This window comes from Taudactylus pleione, unplaced genomic scaffold (genome assembly GCF_031769625.1).
Source record: "Taudactylus pleione unplaced genomic scaffold, aTauple2 ptg000150l, whole genome shotgun sequence".
In the NCBI taxonomy this organism is placed as follows: domain Eukaryota; kingdom Metazoa; phylum Chordata; class Amphibia; order Anura; family Myobatrachidae; genus Taudactylus; species Taudactylus pleione.
The window spans coordinates 618283-642299 of record NW_028284552.1 but is presented as its reverse complement, the minus strand read 5'-3'; the positions used below and the strand labels follow the sequence as shown (position 1 = coordinate 642299).

At 40.5% G+C, this 24017-nt stretch overlaps 1 protein-coding gene across 4 annotated transcripts in view; it reads left to right on the top strand.

Moving 5' to 3' along the window:
- Positions 1–24017, top strand: part of LARS2 (leucyl-tRNA synthetase 2, mitochondrial) — a 268441-nt gene that overhangs the window by 153551 nt on the left and 90873 nt on the right. For 2 of the 4 annotated variants that reach the window (XM_088474260.1, XM_088474258.1), the window contains exon 6: positions 2587–2676. The exons of the other annotated variants lie outside the window; for them this stretch is intronic. In XM_088474260.1, coding sequence (XP_088330386.1) covers positions 2587–2676 — 90 coding nt within the window. The remainder of the gene's footprint in view (positions 1–2586; positions 2677–24017) is intronic. 4 annotated transcript variants of the gene reach the window in all.

The following is a 24017-nucleotide window of genomic DNA, read 5'->3' as shown; positions in this document are numbered from 1 at the left end:
AGTACAATTCTAATATGATATGTGCTGGATGTTTTTATATTTCCACTTTAGTACAATTCTAATATGATATGTGCTGGGTGTTTTTTATATTTTCACTTTAGTACAATTCTAATATGATATGTGCTGGATGTTTTTATATTTCCACTTTAGTACAATTCTAATATGATATGTGCTGGATGTTGTTTATATTTCCACTTTAGTACAATTCTAATATGATATGTGCTGGATGTTGTTTATATTTCCACTTTAGTACAATTTCTAATATGATATGTGCTGGATGTTGTTTATATTTCCACTTTAGTACAATTTCTAATATGATATGTGCTGGATGTTGTTTATATTTCCACTTTAGTACAATTTCTAATATGATATGTGCTGGATGTTGTTTATATTTCCACTTTAGTACAATTTCTAATATGATCACTATACAGGTTGAGTCACCCATATCCAAATATTCCGAAATACGGAATTTTCCAAAATACAGATTTTTTTTTAGCCTGACTGAGCAAGTGAAACCTTTTGCTCTTTGTAGGTTCAATGTACACAAACTAGATTGTGAATGGTAAACATTGATAAGGCAGCTGCATTAAATATGCTACATTTTCCATTATTATCACAGATTCTAATGAATTTATCAAATGCAGACTGTTACTGAAAGTTATTCTAAACGAAAATGTTATGTTATATAGATGACTTATAGTAACAAATGCAACATTAGATAGATCAAATTAAGCAGACCACTCAGGAGTCATTCATTTTGATCAGCCTCAATTACAGTCAACAAATCATAGTTTAGAATTTGGAAAATAGCTGCTGTAATTATGTTTTCTGTCCATTTCCTGATGGCGAGGTGGGTCTTTATTTTCACATGAAGCTGTCTCCTTCTTTTACTAAGCATTATAGAGTCAGTGAGAAGAGCAGGAAGGCAGCTGAATTATTATTATTATTATTATTATTATTATTATTAATCATTACAAATATTATATTATTCTTAATAAAAATAATACTGATTTTCGATTTAAGAAAATGTGAAGAAGATAGTAAGCATGTAGATAATGTTTATTTACCTTTTCAAATAGAAAATATTCATGGATATACGTAGACTACTGTGCTAATATCTTAACAAATTAACATGAATACTAATGTCAGAGATGTAATTTTGTCATACAGTATCATGGCTAGAACATTGCAGATCACATTTATGTTCCTGCGATCTGTATAGTTAGCTGTGCATATGCTGCACTTGTGCCCTTTGCAGTACATGTAGCAAGGTTTCCTGTTTTACTCTTACCAAATTTTAATAGGGAAATATTTTGATAGCATTGACAGGCACCTGGAGAGTTCAGTTTAAATATATTGAGAGCTGCTTTCCTAGCACTTTCTAGTCACCCATCAACATGTTCGTAGTTTAAGATGAAAGCTTTGTGCCTCAACATTTTACCAGTTAGTACAGAAAATGTTTTCTTTTTGCCACTCCCTGATTTCTGCAATGGAAAATAGCCATCAGGTTAATGTATATGCATTATGGACGATTTTGTTTCCCACAATGCGTGGTGTCTAGTGTTTTAGGAAAAGTATTTTAGGAACACTCAAGGTAACAATGGCAATAGAATCCAGTTACTCGGCTTTTTGTTCCCCCACATGCTATGATCAGAATTTTTTAACTCTCTGCATATTTAGGGGCTGATGTATGCCTGCTGGGGGAGCATGTCTTGCATGTTTCCACCCTCTACACATATGTAAAAACAGTGTATGTATGTACAGACGATGCAGTGTTGCATTTTGCTCACATTAACTTATGAATGATCAGGTGTAATGGGTTGAACTCCCACCAGCAAAGTTCAGCAAGAACATGTCAACGGAATTGCAGGCTATGCAGAATCGCATTTGAGCACAAAGATGCCTGTTTGGAGGTGTATAGCTACATAGTGGGCAGGGGCATCAGAAAATGCGTACAACTCTATATACAGGCAAATGTGTATACTGCACCTAGTTCAGGAGCAATATACGCCCGATTCTGCTGTTCCATTCTGCAGACGAGAGCATGGAGATCTCTACACCAAGGAGCAATGTTGAATTACATTTGGTTGTCAGATAATGTATGTGCATAGCAGTGTATTTGTGTTCCAGCTGCAGCTTAGTTTGGTAAATCATCCTTGTAGCCAACACGCACAGAGTGAGTCCCAACAGGAGTTGTGGAATCTCTTACAGCATTATCTCACATCTCCCCTGCTTATAGGAAACCTGTCAGTGAGTTGAAATCTCATCATTGCCATCTGTGTCGTTCCCTGGTCTCCACAGTTACATTCAAGGCAAAGAAAAACCCACTGAGTTCATTCTGCTCCTTCAAACTTTTTGTCACACGATGAAATACCAAATGTCATTGGTGTCCCTAAACACTGTCCTTCAGCACAGCAAATATGAGCTGAGCAGTTTTCCTTGGAATTGTATTCACTCTATAGAGCTGCATATATCTGCCTCATATAATTGAATGTTCAGATAATAACACAAATAAGCAGTAAACACTGATTAATGATTGTTGTGTGTGTTTATGTGCATTATTTATTTGTTTCTTCTACATTTCAGGAAATTACCACTTGTGCCGCGGATTATTATAAATGGACACAGTATTTGTTTGTAAAGATGTATGAATCTGGACTTGTTTACCAGAAAGAAGTAAGTAATGCACAGTGTCACTTACTCCCCTTTGTGTGTGCCACTCACACAGGTTTAGTTATGGTCCAGTGGTAGCCACAGCTTGGTAACCAAGTCTGGTTACTCGAATGCTGGTCAAACACACTTATGTTGTATAAAATCGGTGAGCACCTCGAACAATGACGACGGGCGCATATCCACTACACGAGTGTAGAGCGACTGTACGATTACGACATCGTAATCGTGCAATCGTTCATCATGCTGTGCAGTGGATATTGTTTCCACACTGAGCGATATGTCTTCCAGTGCAGGCACCCTCCCTCATCCCCGAACATACACAACCTGTCGATATCGGCAGGTTGGCCTGTATGTTCAGGCGATGACAGATGCCGAAAACAACCAGCGGGAGCGGACATCACAGGTCGTTGCCAGCATATTCACTGCACAATGAAAGAACGATTGAACGATAACTTTGTCGTAATCATTCATTTTTATCGTGTAGTGGATGTGCGCCATAATTTATGTTATATTGCTATTGTTGTACATTTGTCCCCTTTATATAGGTAAGGGCATAGTTTTGTTTATCTACATGGTAGATACTGTAAGAGTATATAAATATATGCCATCTAATAGGGTTGGACAGATTAGGAATCCCTTGTTGAATGCAGGCTAGTCACAGTCGTGCACCTCTATGGGGGGTATCCAATTAGCCCCGAACATTGTTCGGGCGCTAATGGATAGCCACGATCTGTGAAAAACACGGATTTTTTTTGAAGATTATCCCTGTTTTTCGACAAAGTTTTTTTTACACTATCCTATTATTTCGGTCGAAATAATAGAATAGTTCTCCCGAAAACACATATTTCCATGAGCTTATTGCGAGTCCTATGTGTTTTCGCCATTTAGGTGGTAAAAAAAAATAGCACTTATTGTGGATTATTTTTCAGGACACATCATGTCTCGAAAAATTTACACGGCAAGTGCAGGCGTCGGGCGGCACTTCGGTGCTAATAAGATAGCCCCGCCACGATCAAATAGCAACGCTACTTCAGCGCTAATTGGATACCCCCCATAGTGTCCTAAAATGCAAAAACAATATTATTGCTTCAGTATGAGTTATTTATTGAAATGAGTTTTAAGGGATGGGGATTGTGCTTAAGGTGGTGTCCACAGTTAAGATTACTTTTCATATTGATTTTTACACATCTTGATAGCTGGCCGATGTAGTATTTTGGTTAACACTTTAAATGGGCTGCTTATTGAACTATCCAGTGATATTCTAGAATGTAAGCTCTCCAGTGCACTATCCAGTGATACACTAGAATGTAAGCTCTCACAAGCAGTGCCCTCTTCCCCATGTGCTTTTCCCTCCCTTACTATTATTTACGGCACCTAACCCTTGACTTCTGCCATGTGCTACTCATTTGAGTGTTATGACCGCTGTTGCAGCAATGTTTATATATCTTATACTTGTCCTGCATTGCCTTGTACTGTAAGTTACTGTTCTCTTGATCTGCTTAATTGTTTATGTACTTTGTTAGGCTCTGCGGAACCCTTGTGGTGCCATTTAAATAAAGGATAATAATAATAATACACCATAGCAGAAAGTGCACAAAATTAGGTCACAAAGCCAGGCTTTAAAGCATAATGAGTCCATTACTCAATTCATGTTAACTTGAAAGACGAGAGCTTACTGTTTGTGACTGTCATTAAATCTACACAGTGTATAACTTCACAAACTGTCATGCAACATTGATATAGCAAAGGTGGGGAGAGGGTGGGACAGTGGTGCAAATTGCAGAATTAATATAAATCTGCTTTCCTTGTGCATTAATTCTAATTTCATTATTTAGAACCCTGTATCGTGAAGATACTGTTGGCAAAAATAAATGTGAACTGTAATGTGAATTGAAATGTGAATTGTAGAAATAATCAGGTGTGAATAAAGACATACAACTAAGGGGAGAGCAGGAGGATAGATAGTAGTAATGGAAATAGTAGGAAATACAAATAAAAGACCAAGTAGACTTATGGAGCATACACACGGTCAGATTTGTCAGATGAACGATTTGAAGGATTTTACCAAAGATTTGAACGATTGAACGATTTTTGACTGCATTAAAATGAATGGAATCGTCCAAGTCTGACTGCAAACACATCAGATGTCAGATATCATTATCTGACCATCGAGAACTCATATCGTTCATCTGACAGAAATGTCAGATGTGTCAGATTTTCCTTCAGATATGAGCGATTGAACGATTTTTTAAATCGTTATCATTCAGATCTGAAGAAAAATCTGACACTGTGTATGCACCATAACAGGTCAGGATTGTGATGGCAATGACCAAGGACTCAGAATTTTGATGGAATTCAAAAGGACTGAGAAGAGTGACTGAAATTTACTAATTAGGAGGAGTGATTGGAATGGCCTGGGTAGTAAAGAGTGGGTGTGCATCATTAGATCGGCTGTGTCTAGATAGACAATAAATCGGTTGAACGCGCTAGTTAGGAGTGTAGATCGACTTAAGCTAGATGACAGCATCTTAAGCTAGAGGGCAGCGTCTTAAGCTAAACGGCTTGTTATTGCTGGGGTGAAGATGCGCCCAGGTCCAAGCGCTCAGGAATAGCGGGGAGCACGGGGGGGGGTATTTGATGAAGGGGTGCAGTGCGGAGCATGGAGGTGCCCAGCTATTAAGGACAAGGGCTGCAGGCCTATTTAGTTTAGATCTAGGACTCGTCGATCTATGATATGTTAATCTGTTAATTGTTGAACTACAGATGGGCCCAGCTAGTTTGTTGCTTATAGCGTGCCATTCACGCCATGGAACGTTACGTGATGGCTGGACTTTGGCGTACCGTGGTATTCTTCAACGAAAGATGCGCTAAGGCATGTAATACACCGCTTAGCCGCAGGGTGGTGAATGCTCCACTGATGTAATTTTTACTGAATACCATACTGTTAAATTGGATAGATATCACATTCACACAGTGTATTTGCATATTGCATGTTCGCACAACCAATCTTTTTAATATCACGTAAGCGTTTAAAACGGGACGCAAATCAGTACACATACTATACATACAGTAGCTGTATAGTAGTGTAATTGCCGTGTTCTTATGACGGTGTAACCGATATACTAATGTATATACTATACATTAATGAGATGCACGCACAGCTTTCAATGAGACTGTATGAATTATTCTCTAATGGTGGGGTACTGTGTATACAGTAAGGTGCATAAATATTGGGACATTGACAGAATTTTCATATTTTGGCCTCTATTCACCACCACAATGGCTTTGAAATGAAACAAACAAGATGTGCTTTAACTGCAGACTTTCAGATTTAATTTGAGGGTAATTACATCCAAATCAGGTGAACGGGGTAGGAATTACACCGGTTTCTATATGTTCCTCCCACATTTTAAGGGGCCAAAAGTAATGGGACAAACTAAACAATCCTAAATCTAACTTTCACTTTTTAATACTTTGTTGCAAATCCTTTGCAGGCAATTACAGCCTGAAGTCTGGAACGCATAGACATCACCAGACGCTGGGTTTCATCCCTGGTGATGTTCTGCCAGGCCTCTACTGCAAATGTCTTCAGTTCCTGCTTGTTCTTGGGGCATTTTCCCTTCAGTTTTGTCTTCATCAAGTGAAATGCATGCTCAATCGGATTCAGGTCAAGGGATTGACTTGGCCATTGCATAACATTCCATTTTTTTGCCTTAAAAAACTCTTTGGTTGCTTTTGCAGTATGCTTCGGGTCATTGTCCATCTGCACTGTGAAGCGCCGTCCAATGAGTTCTTCTGAAGCATTTGACTGAATATGAGCATATAATATTGCCCGAAACACTTCAGAATTCATTCTGCTGCTTGGCAGCCATACATGCCCACGCCATGACACTACCACCACCATGCTTCACTGATGAGGTGGTATGTTTTGGATCATGAGCAGTTCCTTTCCTTCTCCATACTCTTCTCTTCCCATCACTCTGGTGCAAGTTGATCTTTATCTCATCTGTCCATAGGATGTTGTTCCAGAACTGTAATGGCTTTTTTAGATGTTGTTTGGCAAACTCTAATCTGGTCTTCTTGTGGTGAACCCTCTATATTCACTTGTGAAGTCTTCTCTTGATTGTTGACTTTGACACATATACACCTACCTCCTGGAGACTGTTCTTGATTTGGCCAACTGTTGTGAAGGGGTTTTCCTTCACAAGGGAAATAATTCTTCTGTCATCCACCACTGTTGTTTTCCGTGGTCTTCCGGGTCTTTTGTTGTTGCTGAGCTCTCCGGTGTGTTCTTTCTTTTTAAGAATGTTCCAAACAGTTGCTTTGGCCACACCTAATGTTTTTGCGATCTCTCTGATGGGTTTGTTTTGATTTTTCAGCCTAATGATGGCTTGTTTCACTGATAGTGACAGCTCTTTGGATCTCATATTGAGAGTCGACAGCAACTGATTCCAAATGCAAATGTCACACCTAGAATCAACTCCAGACCTTTTACCTGCTTAATTGATAATGAAATAACGAGGGAATAGCCCACACCTGTCCATGAAATAGCTTTTGAGTTGATAGTCCCATTACTTTTGGCCCCTTAAAAAGTGGGAGGCACATATAGAAACCGTTGTAATTCCTACACCGTTCACCTGATTTGGATGTTTTTTAGAGATGAGCGGGTTCGGATTAGTTCCGATTTTCCCGCCAAATTCAAATATTTTTTTTTCCAGCCAAAAGTCAGGTCTCAGAGGCAAAACGTCATCTTTCATGGACAAACATCATTTCTGGACTTTTGTGAGAACTAATCCAAACCCGCTCGTCTCTAATTTTTTTATGATTAAAAACAGCAGCGGGTGGGTGGAGTGCACAAGGATGAGCCCACTATTGACATTGTACACATTGCCTGCTGTAATTTGCAGACGTCACATCACATACACAACAGGTGTGGTTCTTGACATGGTTGGCGTGTAGGTTAGTGGTTGGGTGATCGCCTTGCAACAGTGCTTGTCCTGGGTTTGAGAAAATTTAAATTATTTATTTATTTTTTTAAATCTTCACTACAGGATTTAGTGATATAGTGGTTTCATGACTTCAGAAACTGGTAGTGGGGTCTATTTGAAAGAGGGGTCTCTGTATTAGAATCTGAGTGTGCGTTTTATAACGCAAACTTGCGGTGCTTTGGTGGCTGTCAGCTCCGGGGGGTTACAATAGGATCTCTAACGCATGCCCATTGTAGCTGTTCCATACGCCAGTTGCGCTATGCCATGGCATACGGAGGATCATAGCACTGCGCATGCCCAGTGGGTCGGGAGTCACAGACAGTGAAAGTGGGATCTATGTATTAGAAACTGACTGTGCAGTTGAAGTTGCACACTTTCAGCACTGATTTCATTACTTTAGAAACTATTAGTGGGCTCTGTTTAAAAGTGAAGTCTCTGTATTATAAACTGATTGTGCGTTGAAAAACGCAAACTTGCGGCAATGTCGGCACGTCGAAGCTGTGGTGGCTGTCAGCTCCGAGGTGTTACAAAGGGATCTCTGGCGCATGCCCAGTGGAGCCGCTCCATACACCAGTCGCGCTATGCTGTGGCGTACGGAGGATCATAGTGCTACGCATGCCCAGTGTGTCTGGAGTTACACACACTTCATCCCAGACTTACAGTAAACACTATACTATAGTGATTTCATGACTTTAAGAACTACTGTAGTAGCGGGCTGTTTGAAAGAGGGATCTCTGTATTACAAATTGACTGTGCGGGTGAAGTTGCACACTTGCAGCACTGTCGGCGCTGTCCCAGACTTAGACACTATAGTGATTTCATGACTTCAGAAACTGGTAGTGGGCTCTGTTTGAAAGAGGGGTCTCTGTATTACAAACTGTGCGTTTTAAAGCGCAAACCTGTGGCACTGTCGGCGCTTTGGTGGCTGCCAGCTCCGGGGGGGGTTGCAGTGGGATCTCTGGGGGGGGGGTTACAATGGGATCTCTGGCGCATGCATCTTCATTTGCAGTCATAATACCATTATTTATTTTGCTTTTTACTTGGAAATTATCTATGGCACTCCCAACAGATGCATAAAAATATAAGTAAATGTATAATACAGGTATGTTTTTGAGCTATGTCAGTAAGTGTTTCTCATATCATGAATTACGCCCTTACATAAAATCCACTGGTTTGATAAACGCTCAGATATGAAAATGAGCGACAGAATAAATCCATAAGTCCACTGATCACAGCAGTTTAACGTCATTGCAATTACTATTAGCAGCTGTCTTGCCTGCCACAGGCATTATACTGTAGCTCACAAGAGAGTTTTGTCACCTTTTGTGCACATCCTCCTGCTTAGTATAGTGTATCAACAGTGCTTTAGCATTTCCTTGAAAAATGTGGCTACATTTCATAGAGGAATATAACTGCCCAGCTCGGGAACACTTAGATGAATCATAGCAATTCGCATTCTGTTGCTGGCGTTCTGATTGAATGAGCCCAGGAGAACATTTGTTCTCGCTATTATTGTATTTGAAGGCTGGCTGCTTATCAGAGCTTTGTGTTCTCTTTGCAGTTAATTAAAGGAGTTATTTTTGCAATTTTTGATGTACAGTTTACTGTGTTCAGTTTTTTCTGTTTATTATTTTTGGAAGATAGTGAGATTTAATTGGGTAAGGCACATATGGCAGTGGTTTCCAAACTTTTTCAAATCACAGTACCCTAGAGTACTGTATCTGCATTTTTTCCACGGCACCCCTGGTACAAACGTATTTTATTGAAAAATTCAGCAAAAGTTAAACAAAGTAAATTGTGCTTATATGTCACCTTTAGGTTCAGTTATGTGGTGGTTGACAGAGCTGCGCTTCTTTTTGTCCACATATATTTTTTTATTGGCAGACATTAGCACTGGTTTTGCCTATCACACTGAATAAAAATAATTTTATTTGGTACTGGACCACCAACCCGAGGCACCCCTGCAAATGCCCTGAGGCACACCAGGGTGCCATGGCACCCAGTTTGGAAACCACTGACATATGGCAAATGGCATATATATACGAAATGAAAATTTTAATATTAATTTACAACTAAGGGCCATATTCAATCAGCCACGAAAGTGCCGTTTGGAGAAAAGTTTTCGCTGATTTGGACTTTTATCTCCGTATTCAATTGCAGGAGTTTTCGCCTAAGCGGAAAAAAAAAACAGGCAAAAAGTTTTCTCCATGTATAAGCAGGCGAACTGGAAGTGCAAAATCTCTATTTTGGGGTGAAAATGTGGGAATTTGGTCCAGAACCCTTTGGACACCCCCCTATTGACTAATCAGTCCAGAAAACGTAAACATTTTTGAGAAGACCCCAAAATGAAAAAAGTGTTGGAAAATGTGTAAAAAGTGGGGGGCCTGGTACTTTGGGGGGCTATATGGATGGGACAGGTGTTTTTGGGATTGCACAAGGCTGCAGCAGGTGTATTTTTGAGATTTTTTAAATCTTCACTTTAGAGACATTAAAATATACTAGTACTCATTTTCATGTATCCCAAATTTTACCTTTGTACTTATTTTTCCCAAAAGAAATTGCCTTCTATCATTTTTCAGCACTTATGCATATAAGCATATAACTGCCAATTCTGACACTTTAAGAACACAAAACACTTTTTATTAGGGCTATTAGGACATTGCTATATTGATTTCTAATGTTAGTGCAGCTTTTTCTGGGGTACAGACTGATTTTCCCAAAATCTTAAGGACTTTTTGCCAGTTTGCTTTCTGCTGATTTCGCCTGTTTGCCTTTTCCCGTCTTTTGGAATTGAATACGGAGATAAGTGGGAGCGCGCAGGGAAAAAGTATCGCCTAAAAACAAGTGAAGCCAGCGAAAACATCGCGGCTCGGCTTTTCGCGGCTATTGAATACGGCCCTAAACCTGAATGCTGAAAGTTTAGTAAAGTAAATATGTTCTTCTTTCTGATACTAATTTCATGTGATCATTCAGAGCCAATGTAGCGAAAACTGGCCTACTTCCTATAGTTTCACGAGACCACAAAAAGTTTATCACAAACATAGTTACAGATGCGCCCAAGTTCATTGTGGCTGATCGTGCCATGAACGTGCGCTACGCGCCACAGTACACTATGGCGCGTCCCTGATCACAGGAGTGTGTCTCCTTTCAAAACTATGGAGACGCTAATGCACATTTCCAATCGCGGAAGAGCATCTCCCATTCAATCCTATGGAGACGCAAATGCACTTCTCCGATCACGGGAGTCTGTCTCGCGCCACGGACAAGGATGCAGCTGGGCATATCTCTACTGTCATTAGATGGGATGTTCATATTATCATGAACATTTATACCTGTCCAGAATTTCAGCTACCCTGCCAATATGTGTAAAAGTCGAATTGAAAAATAAAATTCTTCTTAAAAAATAAATGTTTTATATTTATAAAATTTGGATAAAAATACTCAATAATTTTTTTTGTAAATCTGTTTTACTTAAAATTACACATAATTAAAATACAAACATGTCACACAGTGAAGGGAAACCGATACAGAAATCCATTATCTAAAGTAAACAGTGGTGAACTGGTGGCAGAAGCCACTAGGCTAAAGAACAGTAACCTAATGAAAAACAGAAGTAATCAAGCAAAGCAAAGAACATGTATTCCAGGAATAGGTTTTAAAAGTTTAGATAATATAAATAAGCCACATCAGATCCAGTGACTAGGAGAACTATAAAACCAAGAATAGTAAATGATAAGTGGGGGGCAGGGAGAGAGATGTCTATTAATAATTTATACTTTTTTTGTACTCAGTCCATAGTAGTCAAAATAGGAACTAAGCACAATTTATATTGTACATATGGTGGGATGTTACAGGCTTTACCATTTTCTATTGCTTAATCTTAAGACACACAGATGGCTCTCAAATAGTTAACTTATACAGGCCATACATCAGCACCGCAATTCCTCAATTCCCCCGATCCCAAACATTCGCCGAATCACATTTTGCCCATGGTCACTCCCACAGATTTAGGACAAGAAAGGTAAAACCATTCATTCTCACATGAATACACATACCTGTGTGTTTAAAGAATTTGCAAAGACACAAGGCTAAGTACATTTTGGGGGACACTATCCATCTATTGTTTCTCCCTCAACTTCTAATGGAGTTACACTCACATGCTGTTATGGAACATGGGAGCTCTCAGTAGAGATTGTGTAGTCAGCTAGAAACAAATTATGTATTTAATTCTGTGATATGATTTAGTTATCTTCAACTGTGTTTTTAAATGTATTTTCTGTGAATATTGAATGGCAGATTACTGCATTGTGTGCTTATGACTATTGTGTAACTTTGGTCAATCCATAGTAATGTATTTTTATCTGTTCTGGAATTGTAAAATTTATCTTGGAATATTAGTAAATAGATTGAGTGTAGTATTTGTAATGGAGTCTCTGATATAGATCACAGAGTTTGTAATATGTATAATTTAAATTATCATTAGCTTATAAGGCATATTTGCCAACTCTCCCTGATTGTCAGGGAGACTCCCTTAAGTAGTAGCAAACTCCCTGAAGAGTCTACCAATCTCCCTGATTGCACCTTACCCCTATTATATAGCTGTTATATAAAAAACGCTCCACAGATATATACATTCAAATGGGATCATTAGTGAAATTTCACTGCATTGGTTATAAGGCACAATGATCCCTATGGCTACATGCATTTTCTGAAAAGTATCAGTGTGTTTTCATCAACAAATAGATCTTAAGGTGCATACACATGTAACGATTTTGTAACCAATGATTTTCTGTCTGATTTTCCCTTGAAAAAGTGAATGATTTTTTGAAGTGCAATGAATGATTTTTACAACAATGAACGAAAAATGTTCCTTCCCTTAATGAAAATTGTTATGTCGTACAGTCTGAAATGAACGATAGCTTGAAACGGGAGCGCGCTTGAACGATTATCGTTCATTGTTATAACTCAGAAACGGAACGATTTTTTGAACGATAACGACGTCGTTAACAACAAATCGTTCAAAAAATCATTACGTGTTTATGTACCTTTACTAATTACTTTGGGGGTCATTTACATTTGGATGTAAATTAATTTTATGGCACGTCTCTCAGATGTAGCAGTACACGCCCACTTTACCGCCACGCTCATAGGTGTTGCTTTCACAATCTCCCTGAAATGCTTTTTCAAAAGTAGGCAAGCATGTTAAAAGGCTTTATGGGAGAGGTTCACAAATGCCGCCATTACAGTCCAGGTTTTAGTGATATCCATGCTTCCGTCCAGATGGTTAAATCAAATTGATTGAGGTACTAATTAAGTCACCTGTGCTCAAGCATGGATATCCTTAAAATGTGAACTGTAATGACGGGGTTTGCTTTATGAATTAATCTGTCAGCAGTGGAAATATAATTGTATGTGTTTGATGCTGGCTGCATTATAAGACATAATTAAGGGATGCTGGGCTACACCTTAATGTTACTCTCTCTATACTTCGTCACTCCACCCCACAATCTGTGTTTCTATCTCTTTCCCTCCCCTCACAAATACCTACATATACAGTATAGTATATGCATACATATATATTTGGTGCTCCAGGTGTAAGTACAGGCAGGTGTAGATGGTACCTTTGTAGTCTAATCTTCTGTTCAAATCCTCTCTTCTCTCCCGGGAACGTTGTCACAAGTTCCAAAGGTTATGCTACAACAGAGAGGCAAGACCAAGCCATGGCAACAAATGACTGGATGTGACACAGTACTTGGGCAGAGTAATCAAGAGGATTTATTAACAGTGTGACAAGAGTGATGCAGTCACACATATTAAGACTAATGAACATTTGCCCTTTTGTTTTAAAGTTTAGCAGAGTATGACAATCTAGTGGTATAGCACTTTGTATTAAATTTCTACGAAACATCCTGACACACAGTATTACACAGGTCCAGATGTTAGAATCTCCGCAATAGATTCAGTGGCAATCAGTGTCCTGCAATGTAAAATAAATTTGCCGCCTTACAGGCTGTGGCACTTGCTGACATAGAAAGTAAGAGTCTAAGGTCTAATACACCTTGCAATTGCTTAAACATACTTTAGAAGCACTTTCTGTTTGCAATGATGCAATCATCAAATAACTTATGTCGCAATCTATAGGCCTGAATCAGCAGCGATTGCAACTGCGATTTTGCACGGTACACAACTGCTAATGCTTGCCAAAAGCTCAGACTGCATAAAGACACCTACTGCTGCTTTCTCATATCCGCCAATGTCGCTCTTCAGTGTAAACATCGGTACCATTGACGCACATTGGGCAGTCACGCAGCATTTACAACAGGTCTGACCAGCCGCAGACACTGCAAGTCTCCTCGCACGCAGAGAGCTCTCATGCTGCGTATGCAATCGCAGTGGTTAATTTATGCATGCCCATGAAACGGCGTTCAAACGTACATACACGCCTGCATTTTTCTGACCACCCCTCGTCACCATCCTGAAAAGCTGGCAGCCTGTCACTCACTTTGCGATGGATTGCTCTGTGCATCTGTAATTGCATTGTGAACGCTGCGCACGCGCAGTGCTGCTTATGTGCAATGGCAAACTATTGTTTGATGTGCGTCCGTAATCGCATTTGTGTTTACTACTGAATCAGGCCCTATAACCAAAATATTAAAGCTAGTATAGAATTATGATAATGACTATACAATGGAGCACTCTTGCTTGAAGGTCGCTGAATTATACATGCATGCAGCAGTATGTGTGTCTGTATAATATATATATATATATATATCTACATAATACCAGTGCACTAGATAAAGTTTTTTGTACCATATCAGGGACAATCCCAATCTATAAATCCCAAGTATAAAAAGTCCCTTTTCATATGAATAATTAGCACCCTGATCCAGGGAAATTTTTGGAATCTCCTCTTATTGACCCGGGATTCATGGGTATAGAAGACATTGTAAACCGATAAAGCAGGGGGCGCCCAATAGTGCATGAAATGTTTTTTATTTTAAATTAGAGTAAAAAGTCTCCAGGTATTAGCAGGTATCGCTTGTACCTAATAAAAAAGCTCTGTGAACTGGGTACCACATGGTATATTTACTGCACTTCCGTGGGAAGCTCTGATCATCTGCAGCTGATTCCCTGGAACCGTCACCACGCGTTTCCAGCCACCTCCAGAAGTGTTATATGAAACGCGTTACGGCGGGACTTTCCTAACGCTGTCCTGCTGCCTGGTGGTCCATACATCTGCAGTGTGGAGTTCCAGTACCTGGTGCGCTGTGATCTTTGATGGTGGCTGGAGACGCATGGTGACGGTTCCTGGGGAATCATATATGCAAATCGCAAGTACAGCCATGGGTTCTAACTTATGCCAATATATATGTATCATTATGAGCGTGAATACATTTTCAATAAATTTTCTAATAACATCATATATTATAAGAGGTACATTGACGATGTGTTTCTGTTGTGGAGGGGAGATAAGGATGCATTTATTTGTATAGTTGAACAGTTGAATGCCATGAACCTCCCAATCCGTTTTACAGCAATGGCTGACTTGTCGCGGATTAGTTTTTGGATGTTACAGTTTTCAGCGTTGGACCAAGGTTGGGATACACCCTCTTTCATAAACCCACGGATCAGAGCACTCTCCTGTTGTCCACAAGTCATCATCCAGATGCGTTAAAATAGAATCTACCAGTATCCCAGTTTCTACGGGTGCTGAGAAATAACTCCCAACAACGAACAGGCTGAGTTTACAACTACATTAGTGTGCGACATGTTTTACTTCCCGTGGATACAAATTATCTTTGGTCAAAAAGTGCCTCACCAGGGCTAGTAAGATTTTTTCAAGCAACAAGACTAGAACGGCGGAAGCAGATAACAGAGATAGGATTATCCTCAGAACCAGATGTGACACCAACCTGGGTGCAGTGCAGAAGTCAATAAGAAAAAAACTGGAGCTTCATTAGCACTGACCCAGTATTTAAGAAACTAGGCACGAAGCCCCTGTTGCTGAGCATTAAGATAGGGCAGAACCTTAAGGATAGACAATTCAGACCCAATATGATTACCAGAAGAAGCAGGGGCTCCCAAAGACCAAATGGTGCTTTAAATACCTTGGATGAATGACCTGGTGGACTTTTGTCCAAGCAAACCACTTCTGTCATCCACGGAGCAGGAAGAAGATTCATCTCAGACACAGACTCATCTTCTTAATGGTTCATGTGATCTATTATTTGACTTGCCCGTGTGGGCTTATTTATGTGGGTAAAACCATTCGGTCCTTCAGAGAGCGGATGAATCAGCATCGCTCATCGATTCACTTGGTGGTTGGAAATGGTACTACTGATAAACCGGTGGCCGCCCACTTCCAAAAGGAAGGGCACCAACTGTCTACTCTCAAATACTTGATCATTGACTGGTTCCTTCCCCCGAAAAGAGGAGGTGATCATGATACTATGCTTCTAAAAAAGAAAAGCATGGTGGATTCACTACCTGGACATGGTAGCACTGAAGGGACTTAATGAGTGCAACTCGCTCAGTGTCTTTCTACAATGACTTATCATATGAACACTTCTATGTTTACAGCCTAAGCTGTACTGTTATGGTGTAACTTCCTATATTTTGCGTACTTCTTTTTTGACAAATTCTTTTTTTGACAAATTAGTTTTTTTGCTTTTTCATGAATTTTTTTTCATCATCCCATCATCAAGTTTTCTCTAAGGCCCTCATTCAGAGCCGCTCGTAAGCAGCAGTATGCTTGTAGCGTTCCGATGTTGTGAAACCACGCATACGCCGGTGTTACATTGCGCATGTGCGTACGGCTGATTGCGAGCTTTTTTTAAGTCGTTCGTCGAATAGCGAACAGGAAGTGACATGTCAAATGTGATTGACAGAACAGGCCGTTTTTGGGTGGTGACGGGGGTGGAGATGTGAAAACGCAGGCGTGGCGAGGCATTTTGTGGGCGTCCCTAAATTATCTCATGCGAACGGCAAATGTGATCGGAACAAGTCATACGTCACTGTCTGATCCACTTTTCGTTCAAACTGCTCGCACAGCTTGTGGTCTTGTATACTCTACCACAATGTCGATGGTCTCGTCCTCCTTCCCGTACCTCTTCGATGTTTCTTCGATTTATCATTTCATGCCAGAAAAGCAATCAACTTAGAATTGAAAACAAGCTTGTAATGTGTCTAGCAACTACTTTTTGTTTAGTAGCACAAAACCGTACGCAGGTGAAGTACTCAGCTGCTAATTTCTGGCTTAGACAATCAATTAGCGTACCAATTTTTTATTTTTGATTTGTATTTTTTTTTTATTTTTGGTTTTGTGTTATTGCAACAATATTGTCATCATGTTTGTGTTTTAGCAACATTTTTAATGGTCCCGGAAATTTCTTATCCATTTTGTTTGGGCAGAGTGTTCCTTTAAACTCCTAAATGGTTTTTAACCCTTTGTAATCTGTTTTTTTTTTTTCTTTCTTTTTTGGTGCCGGGATTACCTAAAAACCATATTGAGAATAATGTCACATTACAATGTAGCAGATTTTTTTTTTTTATTAATTTTTTACACACATTTTTATATTTTCATGTGCATTTGCCAGTTTGCAGTTCTGGCTAGCGTCAATAATTGTGCAAAAAATTGAAAACACAAAATTAGTGGCATTTTGCAAACAAAAAATAACACATTAAAAACAATTCACAAGAAAGGAGAGGGAAGTTTTGGCCCTTAAGGAATATGGGGCAAGCACAGAAGGATTGTGGGAAAATTAGCCAGTGCTGTCATTGCTTTTTGTCCCGTTTGGCTGGGGTAGGGTGGGAGCCTGACCGGGTCCGGGATGTCCTTTGGCTGGCCTCTCCAGAGGCAGATGTTGGGGCCTCTGGAGTAGGCAGAGGGCTAGGCACATTTGGAGGGATGGCTGTTGTTGTGCCAGAGGTGGAGGATCCTGATGTTCCGGCAGGAAGGGAGGGCGGCTCCACCATGTGCTGGCAAACGAGCTGCTCCAGGGCATTGGCAATTCGGATGTTGGCCCTGGTATTTTCCGCCAGGGCCTGACCAATGGTCACGTTGGCCGCAGCATTTTGCTCCATGGCCTCCGCCACCTGTAGCAGATTGGCGTCCATCCTCCGCAGAATCTCCGTGTGGTGATCCGATTTAAAATTGAGATCCGTGAGGAGGGCCACTGCCTGCGAGGGGGATTGCCCTGGACTGGCTTCTGCAGGGTCCCCAGCCGGATCTACTGCTTCCTCCCCTGCAGAGCCAGCAGAAATTCTGCGGCCAAGGCTCCCCTCTGGAGCAGACTCATCCGCCTGTGTCTCTGTGAGAAAAATGAGAAAAGAGTAACATTAGAATCTACATATTGTCACAAACACATTTCAGAGTTGGTAACATAACAACATTTACCTGGGACAACATGAGGAGTCGCAAAGTCTGGCATGTCCGTATCCATGTTGGACACGCCAAACACCTCCTCATACTGCACACACCCCTGTGCCAGCTCTTCCAAGTCATTCAGCTCCAATGACACAGGGGTGGGACCCCCACCTGTCCGCCTTGCATGCCTAGCCCTCTCTGCCAGTTTTTGTTTCAGCCGATATTTATAATCGGTCCATCTGTGGGTGAAAAAGTTGGCATTATTCCTGTAGTATTTGGCCCTGTAACCACTTTTTAAAAAAATTTAGTTTTTACGTACCGGCATTTGACATCCCGGGGTAGACGTTCAAACTCACCCACCCTATTGACAGCACTGGCTATCTCCTCCCACATTTTCCACTTCTGGCTTGCACCCATATTCCAATCTGCCTGTGGCAGGATGTCAACACACATTTGGACCAAAACCTCCATCTCCTTTCTTGTGAATTGTGGCTGCCTTTTTTGGGGGGGATTCCTTTGTGGGCCTACTCGGCCCAGCAGCCTCTTCCATGGCATCCTCAACACCTTTTTGCCAAAACATTGTTTAAATTTAGATGTTCAATTTTCTCTAAATTCTGATTCAAAATAATCATTTAAGCCAAGAGTCAAATACTTACCGGGCGCCCCTTGGCCATTGTTTTGCTGCTCTGTAGCCATTTTGAGAACACCAACTTGAACTACAGCAGACCGTTTTGATTTTTCCGTGACGTATTTATACATGCGTCCGTATTATTCGTCCGCATCATTGATTGTGCGCTCCTATGATCTGTCCTTAATTTGAGCGGGAAAATAAAGACTATGGCTTTGGGCGAATCGAGTCGAGGTGGCGGGTGATGATTGTCGGAGGTTTCGTGTGTAGTAGTGGATTGTTGGCGGGATTAGTGGATTGAGGCGGGTTTTTGGAGTAGGAGTTGGTTGTTTTTTCCTTATTTTCCGTTCGCTTTTTTTTATTGCGGTTATTTTTGGAGTAAGTATTTTTTACATCTCCTTTAAGAAATAAGGGATCGGCAAACCAAATGTTCTTTTTTTTTTTTTTTTTTTTTTATTTATTTTTTTTTACAGTTATTTTGGCTGGGCCCCATTGAAGTTTTTGGACTGTGACTTCTTAGTCGAATTTCTGTAAATTTATCTTTTTTCCTGATTTTCCAATTTTGATGTGTTGGTTTTCGCATATATTTGGTACATTACTGTTTTATTTCTAAGTTTAACAATCATGTATTAACAATAAATATAGCGTAATGTTTAGCCAAATATATTTCCTTTGTTTATCCCTTAAAAATGCGAACTATTTAGCGCACTAATGTTTCCTTAATCCCCATGTAAAAATGCGAACTATTTAGCGCACTAATGTTTCCTTAATCCCCATGTAAAAATGCGAACTATTTAGCGCACTATTGTTTCCTTAATCCCCATGTAAAAATGCGAACTATTTAGCGCACTAATGTTTCCTTAATCCCCATGTAAAAATGCGAACTATTTAGTGCACTATTGTTTCCTTAATCCCCATGTAAAAATGCGAACTATTTAGCGCACTAATGTTTCCTTAATCCACATGTAAAAATGCGAACTATTTAGCGCAAGAATGATTTTTATATTATAAATTTGTCCATTCTTGTTTGTCCACTCAATGTAGGGTGCACTTTCCAAATAATGTGTGCCCCACCCTATCTTTGAGCGCATTTTGCCAAATTTGAAAAATTCTAATCTGGCCCCCCAAAATTCTAAAATGATTTTCTAATTTTGAACTGTAGGTTATTGCACTCATGACAATACCCCGGCATGTAAGCATCTTTGGATTTTGCGGCAAAGATAAGTGTTTTTTGGAAAGATCATTTTCAACAACCATTAACTACCTGGCTTACCATTTCAGGTTGATGTTGGTCGTCTTATTTTGGCCATGCTTCCGGAAGCCGACCAACCTCAACCTCGTCCCAGGCTTAGGCATCGTAGGCGTGCAAGGCCCAAGATATATAGAACACGTGTCACCCTTTTTGGAATGCCCGATGATGAGGTTTTAAGACTATACCGTCTTCCTCCACAAATCATCATAGACACTCTATTAATGAGAGAGAGTGATCTGGAGCGGCAAATTGACAGTCCTACAGCAATACCACCACTTACGCAATTAATGGCTGTGTTACATTTCTGTGCCTCAGGATCCTTTCAAACCACGGTGGGAATAGTGGCCGGAATCTCCCAATTGTCCTTTTCCAGGATCATGAGGGCAGTGATGGAGGCCCTTTTCAAGCACCTCCATCTTTTTATTATCATGCCATTGGATATGGGTTCCCTTAGTGTGGCGAAGGCCAATTTTTACCAAATAGCTGGCTTCCCACACATCATAGGGGTTGTGGATGGTACTTACATACCACTTCAGCCTCCAGCACGGCTGGAGGCAATTTTTAGGAACCGAAGCACTATCACTCACTGAATGTAATGGTGGTATGTGATGCCTCCCTCCAGATCCTGTCCCTGAATGCAAAATTACCCGGGAGTGCACATGACTCATTCGTCATCCGGCAATCAGGGATTTGGCAGAAATTAAACAACCTACAAGCTGGTGATGCGTGGTTTCTGGGTAAGTGGAGCCTTTAGTTGAAACCAATGCAAAGCTTGATACACAGTGATCCTGATTGTTGTATTTGTTTTTTCACATCAGACAGTGGCTACCCTTGCACGCCCTGGCTGCTCACTCCTTATTTGGCTCCCACACCAGGGCCACAAAGTGAGTATAATTCCACACTTACAGCGCTCCACTACCTGCCTGGTGGCTGTATCAGCCTTTTAAAAGGCCGATTCAGATGCCTCCACCGCTCTGGTGGCGAACTCTTGTATTTGCCGGCTATGGTTTTGAAAATTGTGGTCCTGTGTGGGATCTTTCACAACATCGCCATAAGGAGTGGTGTCCCAATGCAGCCAGAGGATGCCTTACCTGAGGATGGCCCCCCCGAGGTTGGTCGGAGGTCAGTATGTGGGGGGGCCATACGCGATGATGTGGTGGCCAGATTTTTCAGGTAATTATTGACAAACATTTACTTAATTGTCCCAATGTCTACATGTACGATTGTAATGTGCCTTTTTAATCTTGTTTTTCTTTTTTTTTTCTTGTCTTCCTTTTCAAACCATGTAAAAACGATGCCTACTACCTGATCCACTAAATTGTCTACATGTGGCCACATTGGAACTAACTTGTGGAAAAATTATTTAATCGCCTCATTTGTGGATTCATGTTGGCCTGCTACTTATTTCAACAGTTCTTGAGTGTTGTTTGTTTTTTTTGAGTTTGGTGTAGATTGTTTTTTGTAGTGTGTTTTCACTGTGTGAATTGCTTGTCATAATTCACTTTCTGTTTGTGTTTGCTGTGTATTAAAGTTTTCTTTTCCGTTAAAAAGACTGTTTATTTACACATTACAAGCACGTGTAACCTGGCTCAAAAAATGCAACCTTTCATAATGCCGAATCCTGTAATGTGTGAAATTGTTAAGTCTTTGAACATGCTTTGTGGCTTAGAAAAAACAACAAAGGTATTAGGGTGAATCAGTAGTTTGTTGAAAATAGGCCTAAGCAGGTTTCAGTTTCTATTTACATTACCCACCACAAGAAAAACAACAAACTGTTGGTTTTTCCACAAACCTATTGGTATGGTGAGGTGTTTAATGTGGCAGCTTACATACTTTCTAGCGCTTTGTACAATCTAATTTACCTTACTTTAAAGAACATGACCAAATAGTGGACTTATGGAAGGTTAAACAATGTAATATTTTCAGTCAAGAAATGAGACTCGTTAACATACAACGCTATTTTATTTTATAAATAATACAAAACAGAATTACAAACAAACAAAAAATCAGCTCCGAAGGAGCGCCGCTATGTGGTCCAGGACCACTAGCATGGCAATGACGTGGCCACGCAAGGCGGCCAAGCCCTCCTGCATACCATGCATCTGCCTCTGGTCCTCTGTTGGTATAAAAAAAAAGGGATCCTTAATGAAATTACACCTTACATTATAAGTTGAATAAACAAACTAAACAAATAAATCTAGTTGCAAACAAGATCCAGTTTTGTGGTAAAAAAATAAGTACTGGCAAATGCTAAGATGGTATCAATACTAAATTATAAATGAACACACAAAAAGGCGACCCAAAAAGGACGAAGTACCCTTGTTAGGGTAAAGCAAAAAACCCCAAGAATGAGTGTGTTCACATGTGTGATATGTATCAGTGGAAAATATCCAAGACATTGTATATCCAATTCAAAATGTATTTTTACAACAAAAGAAAGGTAAACATACCGGTCATTGGGCTGGATGGTCTTGGAGGCCCTCCATCCTCCTCGGAGGTGGGCCAGTGCTGGTGGGTTGAGAGAGGGGAGATGGCGGAAATGGTTGACGGGGCGGAAAATCAAGGGGGTGGTGGAGGGGAGGATGAAGAAAAGAGAGGGGATGGTGGAGGGGAGGGGGAATTTTGGGGGTGGTGCAAATTGGGAGAGGGAGGGGACTCCGCTATTGGCCGGGCAGGGGTGGAGGGGGAATTGGGGGAAGGTTGGGGAGATGGGCTGGGACTGGTCGGCGGCGTCAGGGGCCGAGCCCGACGACGAACTCTGCGGCGAGGCTGGCTTCTGCGTTCAGCCCCTAAATGATTAAGGAAAAATGTTTTACATTTTTTTTGGAGGGGGGGGTTGGAACCCAAATTGACAACACAAAAAAATTACAAACATTCTAAAGAAGGAAAACATGCACACACAGACATGTGTAAAAAAAACAAACAGGGCTATACTGAAAACAAACATGCACACACAGACATGTCAAAAATCAACAAACAGGGCTATACTGAAAACAAACATGCACACACAGACATGTCAAAAATCAACAAACAGGGCTATACTGAAAACAAACATGCACACACAGACATGTCAAAAATCAACAAACAGGGCTATACTGAAAACAAACATGCACACACAGACATGTCAAAAATCAACAAACAGGGCTATACTGAAAACAAACATGCACACACAGACATGTCAAAAATCAACAAACAGGGCTATACTGAAAACAAACATACACACGCAGATGGGGCCGCAACAAACAAACAGGGCTATACTGAAAACAAACATGCACACGCAGATAGGGCCGCAAAAAATAAACAGGGCTATACTGGAAACAAGCACACGCAGATAGGGCCGAAAACAAATCCTACAAAAAAATAAAAAACACTTACTTTCAGCGATCCGCTGCCGAAAACATGCCAGCAAGCGGGGGGTGCGGCACCGCAGATCCGACCACCTGCGCTCTAATTGTCCGATATTACGGCGTGAGCCGAAGGAGCGCAGGTGGTGGCGAACCTCCGCATAGGCCGATCACTTGGCCCGGTTGGTGATGGGGGGAGGCTGGCTGGTGATCCTCCGGTCCATGACCCCGGTGAGGACCAACAGCTCCCGTGTGGTAAATGCGGAGGCTCTCATGATGGCAATGATTTTTTTAACAACAAACAGTTTTAATAAAGGCCAGAGAAAACTTTTGATTGGCTAATGTACTTTGTAAATTAACAGGAACCATTGTATTGGTTATTGTATGAGTCATGTGTCCTACAGGCTCCAAAATATAATGTGAGTTATGAAAGGCTTCATGCAGTGAAATGCGTAAGCTAATTTAAATAAAGAAATTTAAATCTGAAAATAGGAATATCCTAAACACAGGAAAACAATAGGATAATTGGTTACAACATGTATTTTTGAGAAAGTAAACCATTGGTGAAACCGTACGTATTCTGCGGGAAAAATGACACACACGGACAACAATAAAGTTTATTGAAAATGAAAAAAAAAATGGATGGCAAACATGTGAAGAGCAGTTAAGCTAAATAATATATTGATTGGCATGATACGATTAAAGTATGTATGCAGAATGAACGAGCAGGTAATCGAAATCTGACAGGCCCACTTCCAGTTTGGAC